The sequence below is a fragment of the Berghia stephanieae genome, chromosome 2 (assembly GCF_034508935.2).
Source record: "Berghia stephanieae isolate SIO BIC M18660-M18661 chromosome 2, UCSD_Bste_1.3, whole genome shotgun sequence".
NCBI classification, from domain to species: Eukaryota; Metazoa; Mollusca; class Gastropoda; order Nudibranchia; family Aeolidiidae; genus Berghia; species Berghia stephanieae.
In genome coordinates, this window is record NC_088361.1 from 34,608,485 (window position 1) to 34,628,077 (window position 19,593).

The window sequence follows — 19,593 nt, forward strand, 5'->3', positions numbered from 1 at the left end:
TATTATTCTGGGTTGCTCCACCTCAAAACTGGATTCTGCTTCATTAGCATCGGTGTTTTAACAATGATTTCATTGATGACAGAATAAAAGAGATGCTAGAAGTACTGAAAGTTTATTAGATACCTCTGCTACGTTATGTCAACACGGCCGATTATACGGTATTATCTCAACGGCCACGTTCTATCAAAGATCAATTATCATGCTTTTCAAACAAGTTCATGTTTATACAATGCTAATCATTCATTGGTGGTTGAGAACAAAGCATAACATGACTCTCTGAAAATAAAGCCACGGTGATGGTAATCAGTGATAGTATCGGTGACATTATAATATTATGGTAACGCCCCTAATTGATTGATGCCTCAAGTACTTTACTTGAGGCATATCAGGGGTCGAGGAGTAATTCCGGTTGACCGTCACTAGACCATCCGGATGACGAGTCAATACGCGGGTGGCTTGATAGTCCCATCTTGATATGTGACGGAAAGGAGATCCAATCCGGTACCATCCCGGGCCCCACACTACAACAGCATCATGATCAAGACCAGAACACAATCTCAATGGCGAAGCGGTCGGCCGCCTAGCCAAATACTACCAGGATCGTGTCGCCAGGGACGTTGACGTGTTCGAGACATTAGCGAACGTCCCAACTCAACTTTAGCGGTTTCGGGGTCAGCGACCTGACGAATAAACTGTCCCTCAATATCGAGACCCAGAGTATGGCCAAAAATGAGCTTTTATCCAAGCTACTGGCCGTCCATAACGTTGACTTCTCCTACTACAGGAGACCCATTTTTTTTAGTCAGGCGCGCAATCTTCCCGATTCCAGATCACAGGCTAAACGGTGGTCCAACGAGTGGACACTTCGAGGCTGAAAAGAGGTGACAGCGTTTACGCTAAAGAGCCTTCAATGAAAAGGGTCATAGAGAGCGTTACGGACAGCATCAACGGGGTGAATAGAATATCGGTGGATGTAGGTGGGCTGTATCTGCATAACATTTACAAACCACCAAGAGCGACTTGGAATACACCAAGTCTTGATCCCGGTGGTTAGCCATCATTCCATCTGTCTTTGGAGTGTGATTAACTGAAAACATCACCACATCAATGGAAATTACAATTGCACAAAGTCCAATAGAGATACAGATTTTATCTTATAGAGTGACAAAGTTTGCTTTCTTTATTCCATGATGGCATGCAAAGTACCACGCCAATCTATCAGTCGATAAGGAATGGAGCACAATGTGAGAGCTTGAATCGAACTATCTATAGCAAAATACAAGGTATCTTAACCAGTTAACTGTCATACTCTGGAAAGGCACGTATTTAAAAAATTGGCCAGTAAACTCGTCCTTCAAGCATCGACCCGTTTAAATGACCCTTATCCTGGCAAAAACTCACAAACCTGGGACCTCGCGAGATTCCATGTATGCGAATTTTTGCCAAGATGAAGGTCATTTAAATGGATTGATATTTGAAGAAGAAACTTTGTGGCCAACATTTTCAATACGTGTCTTTCCAGTTAACTGTTTAAAACAATCCGACAAAGTAAAATGACTGGTATTTTATTTGCGTGCCATCTTCTTATCCATAAATGAACGATGACTGGACTGGTGAAAAATATTTGGGAAACACCATTGTATGTGTCATAATCAGCGTTCGACTCTTTATAAAAAAAATAAACTTCCAACATCCGCTGATGGGGTTGTTATAAATAGAATGTGATTGACTTTTTACAGTCACTCATTGCTAATCGGAGATGTAATCACAACTGGTCTCGGTCATCGATCCAAAAGGTTAAAAATGGTTCGCATATCACATTCGTTTATTGTTTTTTGGTTATACGAGCCATTATTATTTATTGTTAGCCAGAACCGGTGAGCTTTTCACAGAATTGCATTATGTTGGTAAGAGGGTGAGAAATACCAAATTTGAATAATATATAAATTCTCATTATTATTATTGACTGTGCAGTGACTCACAACGGATCTCATGACGCAGTCCCACAGAGAGTGGTTGTAACGGGTGATGATTTTTGATATCACTTCCATCAAACTCCACGGGATACGCTGCAGTAATTATTGTTCAACACTTCCAATCTTGATGGTGCAGAACGGTGTCTCATGACTTTCACCTGCACCATTGATCGTGGGCGTGTTGTGTCAAGATCTAATCAACTGATAAAGATTGGTAAATGGTTAGAAAAGAAACCTTTGATCACTGAAATGTAATTGTCACTCTTTTAACACACACACACACACACACACACACACACACATTCTCTCTCTCTCTCTCTCTCTCTCTCTCTCTCTCTCTCTCTCTCTCTGAGAGAAAAAATGTTATTGTCACTCTTTCAACACACACACACACACATACACACACATACACATTCTCTCTCTCTCTCTCTCTCTCTCTCTCTCTCTCTCTCTCTCTCTCTCTCTCTCTCTTCTCTATATATAATATATATATATATATATATATATATATATATATAGAATGCAAATTGTCACTCACATTTTTTGTGGCCGAGACAAGCACCTACGAGTACCCACCAACACTCATAAATATATATATATATATATATATATATATATATATATATATATATATATATATATATGCGTGTGTGCTTAAAATTATTAAATTTTATTAAATTAGTATCCTTACTGGTACTCGATTTAGCCTTTGACAGCATGGATAATTCCTGTTGACATGAGACGTTTGATTGATGGAATATTTATATCCTTTCATGGAATGCCTCGGCGACAGCATCTGCACTTCATTGTCCTTGTACAGAAAAAGGTAGATCTAAATCACATCAACATAATGCCTTTCACAGACGGTTGGTGATATAATATAAAGAAGTAACAGATTCCTGTTCAAAATCTAAAATGGTGTTTTGTTCGTTGATCTGTCGTGACTTCGGGAAACAGCATATGAACTGCACTACATTACCCTCTGTGACAGAACAATTTTATAATAATGGAAGTACACCCTTACGCCCAGGATCTTTTGATGCCGTTGCTTTGGTCTTCCTTGAAAAGAATATCGATAGTCCATTAAACACAAGTCTAGTGTCAATAGGAATCACACAATGTTGTCAAAGGTGAGAAAAGTGAGTACCTGCACTTTATTGACCTAGAAGAGACCAAAGTGAATTTAAATCACTTGAACGTATTACAGGTTAGAGAATGTGGGTCGTCAGATCATAGCCATCGTTCACTTATAGCCTGACACTAGAACCCTCTTGGGCTTATAGTTTGGCGTCATTTTAAAGGTTTGTGCAGCGTCTAGTAAGTCGTCTTTAGTACTGGTCAAGGAAATAAGTGATTCCATTGGTTGGACTATTGAATACAACTGACGATTTGTTTTCTTTTGCGGCCAAAGACTTGCCTTTTGACGTCATTTTTTGGTCAGTGTCAGGCTATAAGTGAAAGATAGTTATGGTCAAATAGTATCGAATACAAGCTTTCTGGTCAAAGTATAGATAGAACGAAGATGACGTAACTCAGACCTTTGTTATTGGTTTTTTTTTTTGCCATCTATCTTTATGAGTAATTCTCACAAAACTGTATTAACCAGACTATAAACGTTTAAGGTTACACATAGTTTTGTGTGTTGGTCCGATATACTTCCGGATGACCGTGTTGTGGGTTTCTTAGCAAAGCGCATACTATCTATATTGCTTTGACACTGTAGGAGAGAATAGCATTGACGTGTCGTGACGACGCTGAACAGCTCATGGATTGCACTTTATTGCCCTTGAAGAGAACAAGTTGAACGTCAGTACTGTTATGTAAAACGAAGCCTTTGTCATCTGATATGCGACAAAATTGTTTATAAATAAAAGAAACCCATTCAATGGTTAATTAACAATTCCGTTTACAAGGTAAATCTATTTTGATTGTTAAACATTGTTTTTAACAGCTCCTTTCTGGTACGTGAGAAAAATTAGATTCTTGGTGGAGCATCTGTTATGGGTTACCTGCATGCATCAGGACCATTGCAAAGCCAATGATTCGTGAAGCCAAAGACAATTAAATGATACAGATCATAACAGCCATTTCGTATTCTCTAATAGGAAAAAAAACAGTAAAGCTAACAATGCATGAAAGACCACTTGTGACGTAATTACTTTCATATCGAAGGTCAAGGTAAGCATTAATTTATCGAGAAATTAGTGACTGCTGACCTTCACCTTTTAAATAATTTACTAGCTCTGCTCATAACTAAACGTTTTTATTATACTCTTTCGTTTTGGGGGAAAACCCGATTTTACCATAGCATAATAGTAAATAGTATATGACGAGGCGTCCATATTATTGGGCGTGTGCATTGGGAACGAGTTGGAAGCTTCAAACGCGGGAGCTCAAGAAAGATAACAAACGCATCACCAGTAATCAGAAGATCTGAGGTTCGATCCCCAGTCGAGGTCGACTGATTTTTTGGGATGGTTTTTTGTCTTGTATTTTCCTTTCTAGCATTGTCTGGCACCTTTCATATACACGTGTTCAGTTCTTTATCTTACACCGGTGCCTGCTCCTTGCTTTCTTAATTTGAGATTTTCAAATAAATATGATCAACCTCCACAAAATGGTATATTGTCACGATCAATTAGATGCTAAAATCTGAGTAGGCCTACATTGTCATAAATATGAAATCTGGGCTAAATGTATCCGTAGCATTAAGGGCTATTGATGTATTTTCTCGTAGTGGCAACCCCCCCCCCCCCCCAAAAAAAAAAAAATAATTAAAAAACAACTCACAATTTAATCAATTTGACTTTATAAGAAAATAGCTCACCCCCTCAAACCCCCCCCCCCCCCCCTAGATAATACCGCTATGAGACGATATGTAAAAAAAATTGAATACGAAAACGCTTGGGTAGAAAAGAAAACTAAAATAATGTAAGTCTAAAAAGTTCGTTGTGTCCGGTTTAGGTTGTTGTATTAAAACCAAAACTAATATAAGATTTAAAGTCACGTGCTTAGTTCAGTGCGCGTCACCCATTTCATTTCCTGGGATGTCTGATGAAATGGTTTAGTGCGTTTTCTCAAAGCACGCCCGGAATCTGTCCAAAGCATCTCCAAATTACTTCTCTGAGCTCTTTGGCATTTCTGAAACCCATTCCACACGTCTCATCTCTCTCGCCCGCCACTCTCCCTCCTCCCTTGCCACATTGTAGACAATCTCTTAAGCTAAAATAGAAGTCTGGTGTGGACTGACAATGGGTTAAATTTGGGTACGGTTGACCAGTTTTATTGTTGAGCATGCAACCCATTTTGGAAAATTACATTGTTGTCTCGTGGAAACAGGCGATGATGTTCATGCATTTTGAGTTTATCGCCAAGACATCCTCAACTTGTTCACACAGCATGGAGACCGGAAGATCGATCGATAGATAGATAGACAGACAGACAGAGAAACAGACATATAGATAGATATTTAAATATAGATATATAGATAGATGGATAGATAGATAGATAGATAGATAGATAGATAGATAGATAGATAGATAGATAGATAGATAGATAGATAGATAGATAGATAGATAGATAGATAGATAGATCACACAACAATATTTTTATACATTTCTTAATACTTTGTTCAACTATTGTTGTCAACAAGATCGAGCATTCTTTCTTAGTATCAGATATATATTATCATAATATGATTAAATTGATGAATAGAAATAATTATAGATAGATAGATAGACGGATAGATAGATAGATAGATAGATAGATAGATAGATAGATAGATAGATAGATAGATAGATAGATAGATAGATAGATAGATAGATAGATAGATAGATAGATAGAAAGATAGATATACAAACATATCGATTTATAGATAGATATACAAACATATCGATTTATAGTTAGATAGGTAGATTGATCCATAAATAGATAGATGAATTGATAGACATGAAGAAAAGATTAATTTTGGGAGTACCTCTATTAATCTTAATTACATTTTTTGCCATTGTGGTAGAAAATATTCTGGCCACAGATTCTGGCACTCGCTAACCCAGTTGTCTACAGATGGGCACAGTAAAAGGTAGGTACGGAGTGATAAATAGATGAGTCTAATGATTCATGGGGCACGCAGGTACATCAATTACAATTCTGGACCATCGACCATAGGCTTTGGCTATTTATTGTTAGCAAAACATAATGTCTGTTTTGTTTCTTTGTTCGCTGTGAAGTAGAGATAGATTCTTCGGCAGAAAACGATTTTTTTTGTAAACATGAAATTAAACAAATGGTACGCATTTTTACAAGCAATTGTTTACAGTTCATTCCACGCAATAGAACTTGGATAAACTCCGACAGCAAGGACCTTAAAACTCCATAAGAGTATGTAAGTGACGAGTAATAATCTAAATGACTGAAAATTATAGTAAAGCTATGTTGAAAGCATAAAAATTCTTTTTAAAAAAATAGAATTGTTTATTTTTCCGCTGAATCTCGAATGTTAAGATCGTAGCTATCCCAGTGGTTAGCTAACCCAGACGGTTAAAATAAATAATGGAACACAGTTGTCTTTTGAAGTGAATTTGATTCTTCCAGCCGTCCCATTAAACCAGATGCACTGGTTGCAAATCGAGAAAAGAAGTATTTAATATATCACCCTTAATGTTTTATAAATTCTTCAAAAGATTGAAGATCGATTTACTGTACCCGATTGTCCTTAACAGTTTTGCGTTCCAGCTTAGACATGAATTAATTGAAATGTATTATGAGAAAAATTAGAAATTTGTACTTGGATGTGTGTTAGAGTTGTGAATTATTGTAAATCCAGTCAATTTTTACCGTTTAAGGTTATAAGTTCACTTAAATTTAATAAGAGAGTTTTGTCAGTATTCATGTACATAATATAGATATTAGTAACATAACATGAAAGTGGATGGCTGTGTTTATATATTAATTCTTCTATATGAGTGTTGCATAAATGCGTGGATGATTCTGTTTGTTCTATCAATAAGCGAATGTGTAGTCTGGGTTCCCATGGATGGGGGAGATGGTTTTAAAGTTTAAAATTTAAAGGAGTGTTGAAAGAACATGTCATAACAATTTTATTTTAGGAAAGTGTTAATGAGCTTGCAGCAAAAGTTTATCGTGTGTTGTAAAGCAAAAGCTTAAAGTCAGTATGTGCTAAGCGGACCAATTGTCGTGTCAACACTTAAATATATTCTATATTTATAAACAAAAGATCAATATTGCTTTAAAGGTCAGCCTCATAGTCTTGATCATTTTTCTTTGTATTTGCAAACTTACAAATCATTGTATTTTCAAATAAAAATGTATAAATGCAAACGTTGTTAGTCAGTATATTCGAATCTGAAACGTTTTTTTTCTGTTTGTGGATACACATGCCGACGTGCATATATTTGCAGATCTGAGAGCCGAACGCAATTATGGGCTTGATTGAACATTATTGGAAAGGATAATATTTTGCGTTGGCTTGAGAGTATGCACGTTACAACAATAAGACCGTATTTGGGTTATTAGTCAGAAAAGCTTAAAGCGGTTTCTTTGCGATGAACTCACAAAAACAAAATATAATACATAATATGATAAACTTATATATAATCCACGTACAAGTGCTCTATGGGGCTTAACAATCACTAGGACTATATAAACTCGACTGAGGATCGAACCTCAGTTCTTCTGAATACCGGTCAGACGTGCTACCATTAAACTGTAATGTGTGATCGTAGCATGTCCAATCGGTAATCAAAAGGTCTGAAGTTCGATCCCCAGTCGAGGTCGACTGATTTTATGGGATGGTTTTTTTCTTGTATTTTTCTATCTTGCTTTGTCTGCGTCTGGCACCTTCCATACATACTTGTTCAGATCTTAATTTTACCCTTTATACGTTATTTTGTTTAAAGGTCCTTCAGTTTTCAACATTAATCAGTTAATTGCCGTACTCTCGAAAGTCACAAATTAAAAACTTTTGGTCAGAAAACTCGTCCTTCAAATATCGTTCGATTTAAATGATCTTCATATTGGCAGAAATTCTCCAACTAGTGTACCTCGCGAGGTATGCGTCAGCATATAATATTAGAACGTTGATTCTTGTTGAATATTAAACAATTGTTAACCTTTTTATTCATGCCAACATCTCACGCATTTACCGCCGGTGATCGATCATTTAATCAATTAAGCAAATAATACGCAATCAGTCGGTGAGGAGATCAATCGTCTATCCATCAATCATAAAAGCAATAATCAATCAATCAATTATTGGTCTTTGACTAGATTATGGCATCGGGGTTTTTATTATTAGAAAAACAATAATCGCTGTGTTTATTTGAGTTGCCACTTTTATCATCTTTGCTCTCCTATTGTTATTTGTTTTTCTGCCGATTTGTTGTTTTGTGCCTCTTTTATGTAACAGCGTTCCGCGTTATTTGTCTTGTCGTAAACAGTTATCTTTCGGTCTAAAAGCATTCCTATATTAACAGGTACACAAGTTCATTTCCCATAATAAATTTGAGATGCTATTGTTTTAGTTCCACAGTCTATATCTCAATCCACACAAACACACACACACACACACACACACACATATATATATATATATATATATATATATATATATATATACATATATATATATGTGTGTGTATATATATATATATATATATATATATATATATATATATATGTGAGTGTGTGTGTGTGTGTGTGTGTGTATGTGTGTTTGTCCAGAAGTATGACACTCTCTTTGTGCTCTGTAGATCCCTGATTCGAGTCCCTACTGCGAATAACGAATACGAACGCTATCTAGAGGAATCACTATTCCCAGTTCTACTGCAAATAGAGGAAATCACTATTCGCAGTACTAGTGGTGGCCATTACAAAAAAATGTGTAGAAATCCTTACCTCTATATACAACTCTCAAGTTGTTCTTTTGAGATTGTTTTGTGCTTAATAGAACCAAAATGATATCATTGTCTATTTTTTATAATTTTATATAATTTGTGCTAAATTTTATTGAACATTTTTATTTGAGAACAAGTTAAATAAATCAATAACAAGAAACCTTAACTCTATTCTTACCGCTTCCAGAAACTTATCACAATTATTACGATATAAACAACATATTTCTTATTCAGATTTTTTAAAAATCACAAACCTTGAACAAAGGCGTCATTATAATTTTGTAACTGACCTGTGGCAAAAGGTCGTTTTCAAAACTAGGTTACTTGTAAAAACTAAGGAAACCATTTGTTTTCATCTGATTTTCTTTGGTGAAATAATAAAAACCAGAATAAAGACTTGTGAGTTGACAATAGAACAGCAGAAATGGATTCTCAAAGTTCCAAATATTATGTGGATGAAGATGATACTTTGTTCACACTTTTTTCACATTTGAAGAGGCAATTACTACTATAAGTTTGATGCTAGACCGTCAGTTTCTTTTTTAATATTTCACTATTTAACCCAGATAATGGATAAAACAGAAAGTGACAGTCTTATTTTTGTGCGGCTTTGTTGTCACGTGCTATGACTCTCGCTTTTGGACAGGTAGGTCATAGTTCGAGTCTCGCTGTAACCGGCGCAAAGTTGAGTCTTTCAAAATGCTCTTCACTCCCAATCTCACTCCACACATTTGTGTAAAATGAGTACCTGACCAGTAACAACGTTGACTCTGTTGAAAAAAAATGGTTAATAGTACCTGACAGGTGTCACGCCTTGTCCAACATGTTAAAAGTTAGAGACGGATCATAAGAGACCCATGTAAAGCACTTTCAGCACATTTATTTTATATTTCCTTATATAATGGTCAATTTTTTAAAGGAAAATACCCCTCAGGTTTGATATTACAGTATCTTGTTTGTCCATATTATATCTTATTAAATTATGGACCATTAATTGAAAGAGAGGTGGTGTTTCATTTTGAAAACGGAGTCAATTTTTATCACTACTGTTTTTGACGTGTTTAAGTACAGATAGAAGGTAAATCCTTATACATTGGTTTGTAATCATATCATAAAATCATTTATCCATTATTGAAAATTTCGAAATGTCAAATTGATTATATCTGACACATTAATTGCTCACCATTATTATATCTAGACTAGACTGTATAAAAACTATAAATCACACACAATATTGATTTCCATTTTAGTAGTGATAGAGGGAATGCGTATGGCTCTGAGTCTTTCCATTAATATAAATACTATGGAAAATTCTCATTCAATACGCTATGGTGTGGCGTATTCTGAGAGGTTAAAATCATGCTACTAATTCAGTCTCTGACTGCCGGATGATTGTGTTATGACCTCAAAACAATGCTTCTTAATAAATCAAACTGTGGATAATTCTTGAATGTCCCACAAGAGTACTGATATACCATACTAGATCTACACAAATTCTACAAGGTTTCTCCCTTAGCTCTTTTCTGACGCCCTTGATTCATTCATTTTTACGTAGAGAACAATACCTATTCACTATTCCACAGTAACTCAAAAACTATCATAATATTGATATCACAGCAGTAACTATCACCCTCTTCCAGCCCGGGGTGTTTTCGAATGTTTTGTAGTCGTATTTCTTGTCAATGTTATCAATGGTACCAGCAGTAACCTGAGTAGTAATGAGGTCTATGGCAGCTAGACGCTTTCCTGATAAAACAGTTCCGTTGTAGTCGGATATACCATTGGCTCCCTAGAGGAAATGAAAGAATGAAGCCTTTATCCCTTGTCCATCGGCCACACGAGGAGACCGTCTGTTCCGCCATTCACATGAAACACATTTTTAAAAGAATGTGGCCAAAAAACTTTTACTTTAAATATCGATCGTCAGAAATATCTACAGCTTCGAAATTAGTATCGGTCCCGACACTTCGTAGACGTCTCAGGTTTGAGATTTTTTTGCAAGATGGGAACCATCGTAATGGATTGACACTTTAAGTAAAAAGGTTTTTGGACCAAATGAAAATCATGTTGTTCGTCAGAGTAGAGTAGCGTAGATGCTTTTCCATGTACGATGTTTTTTCAGGAGTTGTCACAATCTATAAGTATTGATTTACAATGAGGGGATATGGGTATGATATCAAAGAACACAAAAACTAGAATAGCCATTCACGGGTTCCGCTCGAGATTTGTTTATGTAAAAAACCCTTTTCGCACCATTAATAGGACGCCCAACTAATTTCAGGGGGAGAAGAGAATTGCTCTAACGATCAAGTTGAACCGTGTATGTTTAGTTACAACTCCTATTGGATTCTGTGGCATTGAGAATGATAATACTAAACAAGATTAAGTTAAAACAAAGGAAGATAAAGCGAGAGAGAGAGAGAGAGAGAGAGAGAGAGAGAGAGAGAGAGAGAGAGGAGAGAGAGAGATTTTGGAAGGTTTATATTATCATTATTTCCTCAATTTTTCAGAATTAGCAACAGTGATCATTTTCTACGTCAGTAAACGCCTATCACTTGATATAACAAATTACACCAAATGAAGGGTTCCTTGAGTTTCGAATAATGTATGGTAGAAAAGGGTGCATTACAAATATTCCCAGATATGATCAAAAACTTTGAGGATAGTAATGCAGAGCAATAAAAAGGAAAATATTATTAATTTACACAATATTCATCAAATACACTCTGTCAATAGCATTTTAAGTGATTTACAGTTTTATAGAACTTGGTATTCAATTTGATTTGTTCTATCAATTAACGATCATAAATTGTAGAAGAATGTGCGATAGAATAATTTGTTATTTGTCTCCGCGGATTAAATTTTGGTGAGAGAACTTAAAAACTATTTTGTAGTCAGTTTGGTAAAATGCGGGAATAATTTTGTATAACTGTATAGGGTCACCCCTAGTTCTGTATTTTATAGATGGATAGTGATTTCAATCTTTCCTCGTAAGACATATTTACAGTTTCGCATAAAGGCTTTGTCGCCAGTTTTGTTTTATAAATATATTTTCTAAAACAATAAAACTGAGGTTTGACTAAGGGTTTTTAATATTTGATTTTCATATTTAAGTGTTATTATTTAAGTATTGTGACCAAAATATTCTCAACAGCTTGGAAAACCCCAAAGGTAACAAATATGAATGGAAGGGAGTTGGTCATACAGATCAGATTTCGTATATCATTTTTTTTTGTATGTGATACCCTGTTATACCAGGAAGATAGCCAACCAGTATCAAGATTAATGATGTTAATCTATGGCGATATATTGTTGCTCACGTTGTCAGTTGTTTTTGAATTTTGGTTTTTACCCTGTAGTAAAAACGAAGTGGAAGTAGAAATCGGGAAATATACATTTGTTGAATAGTATGTAAGATTTAGATTTCTTGTTATGGAACAATGTATGAATGATGCATGAACCAGCAAATGTAACATTATCAGATTAAAATAAAAAATAAAATAATGAAATTAATAAAGCGTGTTCAATGGCGTTTTATAAGACATAGTTGACATGAGAATTTTAAGAATATTAAATGTTACAATTGTAGGTGATCTATTGAATTATGATGACACCAATGGAATATGACGATTATGCTTTGAAATAATGTGTAAATGTTGCTGCTCGAAGCTCGAAGAAATAAATAACAATGTGAATTTGAATACGCCACTACCACATTATCTCATTCATCTGTAGTGTTTCATTCATCCTGTTTTGCTGATAGAGGGAAACCCGAAACGTCCATTTCATCTGTTTTCGTAATTAAATTGAAGATTGCATTCAATTTCACATTGTTATTTTTGAAATAATAAGGAAAACTTGAGCTAAAATATTCTGTCTTAAGTTTAGAGTTAAAGCACTCAATATTATAAGCACTTCTGGTAAAGACCTAGAGATAATTCCATATCAGTGGTGCCACAAAGTAAGTAAAATGCACGTTTTGATTTAGATAATGTTTCTCTACAGTGGTGTGTTTTGAGGAGCAGAGAGACCGGGGTGTCAAGAAGAAGGAAGAGAAATCTATTAGGGGAATGCATCTGTTACAGATTGTGTCTGGATTTTAAATGACCTCGAAAGAGCTGCGAGCACCGTAAAACATGAAAATAAAAGGAAAAAAAGCAACAAACCGATTACGGATCGATCTGTTGTTATTTTATCGTCTTTAACAGACCTAACAAATCATCTTGATTCTTGAATAAACCACTTGGTAGAAACATTCAGTCATTCGTGAGGTCCCAGGTTTGAAAGTTTTTGCCAATATGTGGGCCATTTAAATCGATTACTATTTGAAGGACGAGTTTTCTGGCCAAATGTCTGAATACGTGTCTTTCCTGAGTACAGCGAGTGCTCCAGGGCGTGGGCAACATGAGTGCCCGGGATTCAATTACTTCCCATTCAACTTATCTGTTTTTGGCTCACAACATGTAAAACTAGAATGGCGTGGATGAAAACATAGATATGAAATAAAACAACAGATCGTTTCTATTAGATAATATTATCAACATATAATAAGAAAAGCTAGAGTTAGTAAAGCTGAAATATGACATGCAACCAATGTAATTTATCTATTGCTCATTTCAATAAATGTAGAACAATAAATAATGTTTAAAGAAATTCAATTGCGAAAGAATAACTCATTTGGCGACACACCCTTCGAATTGTGACTTTTTGAAAAAGATTAATTATTCTTAGTTGATCAATACTTGAGGTGAAAGTTTTCTTGCGAAAATGGTGGAAAATGTTGGGTGTTTTTACTGACTTATGAACTCTCAATGTCCACAAGTTTGTTATCTTCATTATAAGTTTATTATTTAAGAGCAGCATTTGTGATGTGTTTCTTTGTTTTGTTTTTGCTTTGTTTTTCAATTAAGTAATTTTTACAATGTCACCTATCCTTGGCATGGTGGATTACGGTAATAATTAGAATTGACATTAAAAAATAACCCATGCAGTGGGTTTGACACTACCGGATTCAATCTTATTGCAACACTCTTGACTATAATTATTTAGATAATAAAAGGGCCAATCCTAACTATAATGTGCAGTTTGTTTCGTAACGGTTCACTATGTAATATACTATATTCCAGTCGAATATTGAACTAGATAATGCATTTTTTAAAAATAGGATTAGAAATATTTCTAGATTTCTGTGAGTATTTTATTGATCTTATATCGGAGTTTAATGTCACTATGTTTTTCAATTAGTTCGAACGCACACCTATTTTACAAAAGGTCATATTCAAGTTCCGTATTGATTGCACGAGATATGAATGAAAATAACAAATTTTGCATTTTAACGTTATCGTTTTGAACTAAATTGATACTCTATAAAAGAACAGTTATGGATTGTTTGTCGCATACAGATTAAACACATTTTCTTCCCATTTTGAATTTTTTTAAATAACTCTTACTCATTAAAATATCGATTTGTTCAGACTAGTCTAAATTCTTCAGACGTTTTCTTGTTGGGATGATGTACCCCAAAACAGTTTTGTGCTTTTCACTCGATCCACAGCCATTCAGCCTGCTAGTGTTGTGCTTAATTCCTTATAATCTTTTGTCATTTTCCTACCTTTGGCTGGTATTCACCTCCCTCTTCTGTGCACCACTCCATACAATTGCTTCTAATAGATAGTATGCGCTTGTTGAAGAAGTCCATAACATTGCCATCGGATGTATAACTGACCAACACAAAAAACTCTGTGTAACCATGAACTTTTATAGATAGTTCGAAGATGACGTCACTCAGGCCTTTGTTATTGTTTTTTGCCATCCGCGTTTGTGAGTTGTTCTCACTAAACTGTATTAACCAGACTATAAAAGTTCATGGTTACACAGAGTTTGTGTGTTTGTCCGTGATACTTCCGGATGGCAATGTTGTGAACTCCTTGGCCAAGCGCATTCTATCTATAGTCTGGATAATACCGTTAAGTGAGAATTACTCATAAACGTCGATGGCAAAAACAATAACAAAGGCCTGAGTGACGTCAACTTCGTTCTATCTATATTTTTATCATTTTTTATGGTATTCAATGTTCCTGATTATTTTTAATATATAGTATACGCTTGGCTCAGAAGCTCACAACATTACCCTCCGGAAATGTAACGAACCAACACACAAAACTATGTGTAACCTTAAACGTTTATAGTCTGGTTGATGCAGTTTAGTGAGAATTATTCATAAATGTGGATGGCAAAAAACAATAGCAATGACCCGAGTGACGTCAACTTCATTCTATCTATAGGATGCTGTCTGTCGCTTAACATGTTGCAAGATCTGTTATAGAATGAACGAAGTTGACGTCACTCAGCTCTTTGCTATTGTTTTTAGACAGTCAGTTTAAATATTTGTTCTTACTAAATTATATCAATAAACTATAAACGTTTCAGATTACACATTGTTTTTTTTTTTTTTTTTTGTGTTTGTACGTTATCCGGGTGGCGGACGCTGTGGATATTTTACCTAAACAAATAGCATCAATTAAATGTACCTGAATACAACACAATCACTTTTATATGCTCGATGATGCAAGAAAAATGATTTTGACAATGACTCGGCAACCAAATAATAAACAATATGTTGGTTACACATTGACTAAAAATGAATTCATGCCATGTCCCGCATTAACATCTCTTCCAATGAATAGGGTTATTTGTTTTGAGTTTCGCGTATACGTTGTACATAACGATCGAATGATTAATAATAATACGTAGTTAAACCTCACACTTCTCGATGACTCCATTATATTGTATTGACATAATGGTAATGATAATGGAGAACCAATAATTAAATACTCCCGAACAGTATGGGATAGTATGAAAATAGACTGTTGAATTTTCTTCCATTTCATAACTTCAGAAAAATGTGGGATATTGGTTCAGAAGAATCCAGAACGAATAAACTAAATAAAGAGTTAAATGTAAAATATTCAGGCGATCCAAAGTTCTGTGAGTACCTGGCTTAATCTTTCATCAGTTTGACTTAAACATGATAGATTAATGAAAATATATATAACGCTATTAATTTGGTTTATGATACTATAGTCTTCAAAATATTTTAGTAATAATTTTGGAGTTGAAGTGATATTAGATATAGCAGCAGCGGCAGTATTGGTAGTAGTAGTCGTAGTAGTAGTAGTAGTAGTAGTAGTAGTAGTAGTAGTAGTAGTAGTAGTAGTAGTAGTAGTAGTAGTAGTAGGAGTAGTTGTAGTAGTAGTAGTAGTAGTAGTAGTATTAGTAGTCGTAGTAGTAGTAGTAATAGTAGTAGTAGTAGTAGTAGTAGTAGTAGTAGTAGTAGTAGTAGTAGTAGTAGTAGTAGTAGTAGTAGTAGTAGTGGTGGTGGTTTGTTGTTGTTGTAATAATAATAGTAATAATAATAATAATAATAATAATAATAATAATAATAATAATAATAATAATAATAAAAGTTCATAGTTATAGTAGTAGTAGTAGTAGTAGTAGTAGTAGTAGTAGTAGTAGTAGTAGTAGTAGTAGTAGTAGTAGTAGTTTTAGTAGTAGTAGTAGTAGTAGTAGTAGTAGTAGTAGTAGTAGTAGTAGTATTAGTAGTCGTAGTAGTAGTAGTAATAGTAGTAGTAGTAGTAGTAGTAGTAGTAGTAGTAGTAGTAGTAGTAGTAGTAGTAGTGGTGGTGGTTTGTTGTTGTTGTAATAATAATAGTAATAATAATAATAATAATAATAATAATAATAATAATAATAATAATAATAATAATAATAATAATAATAATAATAATAATAAAAGTTCATAGTTATAGTAGTAGTAGTAGTAGTAGTAGTAGTAGTAGTAGTAGTAGTAGTAGTAGTAGTAGTAGTAGTAGTAGTAGTAGTTTTAGTAGTAGTAGTAGTAGTAGTAGTAGTAGTAGTAGTAGTAGTAGTAGTAGTAGTAGTTGTTGTAATATTGTCGCATATGAAGATGTCTTGATATTTTACGTCCCGGGATGTTTTTGTGTACGATAGCAGCGATTGAATATCTGTTCGTGATGTTTGGAATAAATGTAGGTGATAGTTTAGAATAGGTAAAAACGATTGTACATGGCTTTGTATTCTTTTTTTTTTAATATCGGTTGTATCAGTAACGTTGATAAAGACAATTATGATGATGATGAAGATGCTGAAGATGATGATCATGATGTATGTATGCATGAGTTGCATTCTACATAAGTACGGCACCTATCAGGTGCGATGCTACATCAGCATAAAGTGTCACGGTCACAGGGAATTCACATATTGGGACCAAGCACGTCTGTTCCTGGCTAGCGTCACAATTTCGTCAATAGGCATAGAATCCAGCCCATATTGTAGAGTGCCTGCTGGTCTAGTTGTCGAACTCTTCAAGTAGGCAATAAAAGTTCGACGCAGGAGGCGGTCTGCGTCCATGCGTAAGATATGCTCTGCAAAGCGGAGTTGCGTCTCATCACTGTAGTTATGAGGTCGAATGATCATGATAATGATGATATTAGCAGTGTTAAAAATGGGATGATATTCAGATGCAACCTGTTATCAACTGATGAATGATATTATCATGGTAGTATTCAAACTCCCTCAACTGATACGAACGGTGTCTAATTGATTGAGATATTCGTCATGATTGATAACATGTATAGAGTAGTGCTCACCCGGACAATTTGGTCAATTTACTCAGTTAAAAATAGATAGACATCTAGATATTATATTGGAATGCCTACGTTATACATTGAATTGGGTTTTGCCATAGTGAGTGCTGGCCAAACATAAATAAGCTCTTATGAAGTTCAATATACAATAAATGTGCTCCAAACTTTAAAGGAGCAGCAAAGCAATTGCAACATTAAACATCAGGAAGAAATAACGAGCCTGGAAGGCCAAAAGATTTTATAAATTTATTTTAGACTTTAACATGTTGTTACCAATCTAATATTCGGGTCACCCCACGATTATGGCAAGAACCAATAACAGAGACATTTATAAAGGCTCAGTTATTAACATCCGACCTAAAGAGGAAGCATGCCAAGTGTTATGCTATAAAACCGCGTGACCGAGCGATGCTTCATTTATGCGCAGCAGGTCATGGCGCTGGCCTTCCAATAGTACAAATATAACAACTGATATTGGTTTTTTTTGTCGTTCAATAAGGGAACAATCTGAAATGAAATATTATTCCAGACATGTGTTTCTCTCAGCATAAATTTGCTCCATTCTGTTGTAAACAATAAAATGTTTATAAAAGGTTTTTAAACATACCTAAAATCTGAAACATGTTAGCTATCGATAATGATCGAAAATTTAAATCAAATCGAACTTCTTCTTTATAGACTACAGACATCTAGTCCGATAGAGAATTCAACAGCCGATTCTTAAGGGGTTATAACGCATTTAATTATATTTATGTATATTTATTTTACAGGCATTTTTCGGTTAATTATGAAAGAGCCCTCGTATATGTTCACAGTAAACATTTCAGATTTTGTAATTCTGTCAATAATGTTGGTGGAACACCCATTGTAAATTTTATTAAACCTATAAATAAAATTAATCTTAACTTTATCTCAGCTCATGTTAGACGGTCCGGCTCCTAACACCGGATTGCTCAATATGGACCTTTTTTTCATCCAAAAAGTCAAGACATTTCACACGTCTTTTTTTGAGTGCGGTGTTTATCTAGAATAATAATCCATTTTTTTTTCATATTTATTTCAGATATCATACATTCCTTCCCAAGCTGATTTGATCCCCCACAGACATAATTAACGTAAGGCCCGTCGTCAAAAACCCATAGACCGGGTAAAGACCTTTGTAAGCCGCCATTTTCGTGCACGATTCTCAGCAAGGAACCGGAACTCACGAGAGCTTTCTACATTGATTTCCTTCTGGTTGAAGGAACACTTTGAATCGACGTTTAGGAACCAGAAAGCAGGAAAACTTCATTTCCTTCAAGTATTCTGTTTTCAATTTTCGAAATAATGGAGCAACAAGTTTTTAGAGTGTATTGGATTTCAAGAAAAAGACATATTGATATAATGTGCTGGCATTTATATTACGGATACCGTCTCGGTGTACATTTCTGCGCTTACTAGTCTATAATCTAGTTCTCTGTCATTTTAATTATAGTTATACACCGCCCCCATTTCGTATTATTTTTATTCAATCAATTGGAATGTTGAAAAAAAATTGAAATTAAAATCTGGCAAAATTCGCATTCAAAAAGTCTAAGGCAGAATAGAAATTCAAGCAACACTTTGTAAAAATTAAGAGTGTACTAACGAATTCATATTATTTTCGAAACTAAAAAGTATTAAAAGTATCAAACAGACCCCAGAGAGTATGGAGTAACGAATTTATTCCCATTGAAAGTGGCTGTTATCTCCTTTGATTATTTATTATACAGTGATTCATGGAGTTTGAAGGATATATCAAGATACATCCTTTGGTCGTTGCACCCTTGTGAAATACACTACGATGGCTGATTTAGGAGACCGCTATGGCTAAGGTCTTTATGCTACACTGGCAGCTACCGTGGTTATTGTGGCTTTTGTGCTGCCTGCTACTGCTGTCTACTGTACTGTCAGAGAGTGGTAAGTTACAAAAGTTTTGCAAAGGTTTGTTCCCTCTACCACCAACATCACCACTACTACTAATGCTACTACTACTATTACTATTATAACTACAAC

The 19,593-nt window shown here is 34.8% G+C and overlaps 1 protein-coding gene across 2 annotated transcripts in view; it reads left to right on the forward strand.

Annotated features, from left to right (window-relative positions):
- Positions 1–19,593, forward strand: part of LOC144964778 (uncharacterized) — a 303,554-nt gene that overhangs the window by 90,597 nt on the left and 193,364 nt on the right. For both annotated transcript variants that reach the window (XM_078899389.1, XM_078899388.1), the window contains exon 2: positions 18,623–19,497. In XM_078899389.1, coding sequence (XP_078755515.1) covers positions 19,404–19,497 — 94 coding nt within the window. In that variant the 5' untranslated portion in view covers positions 18,623–19,403. The remainder of the gene's footprint in view (positions 1–18,622; positions 19,498–19,593) is intronic.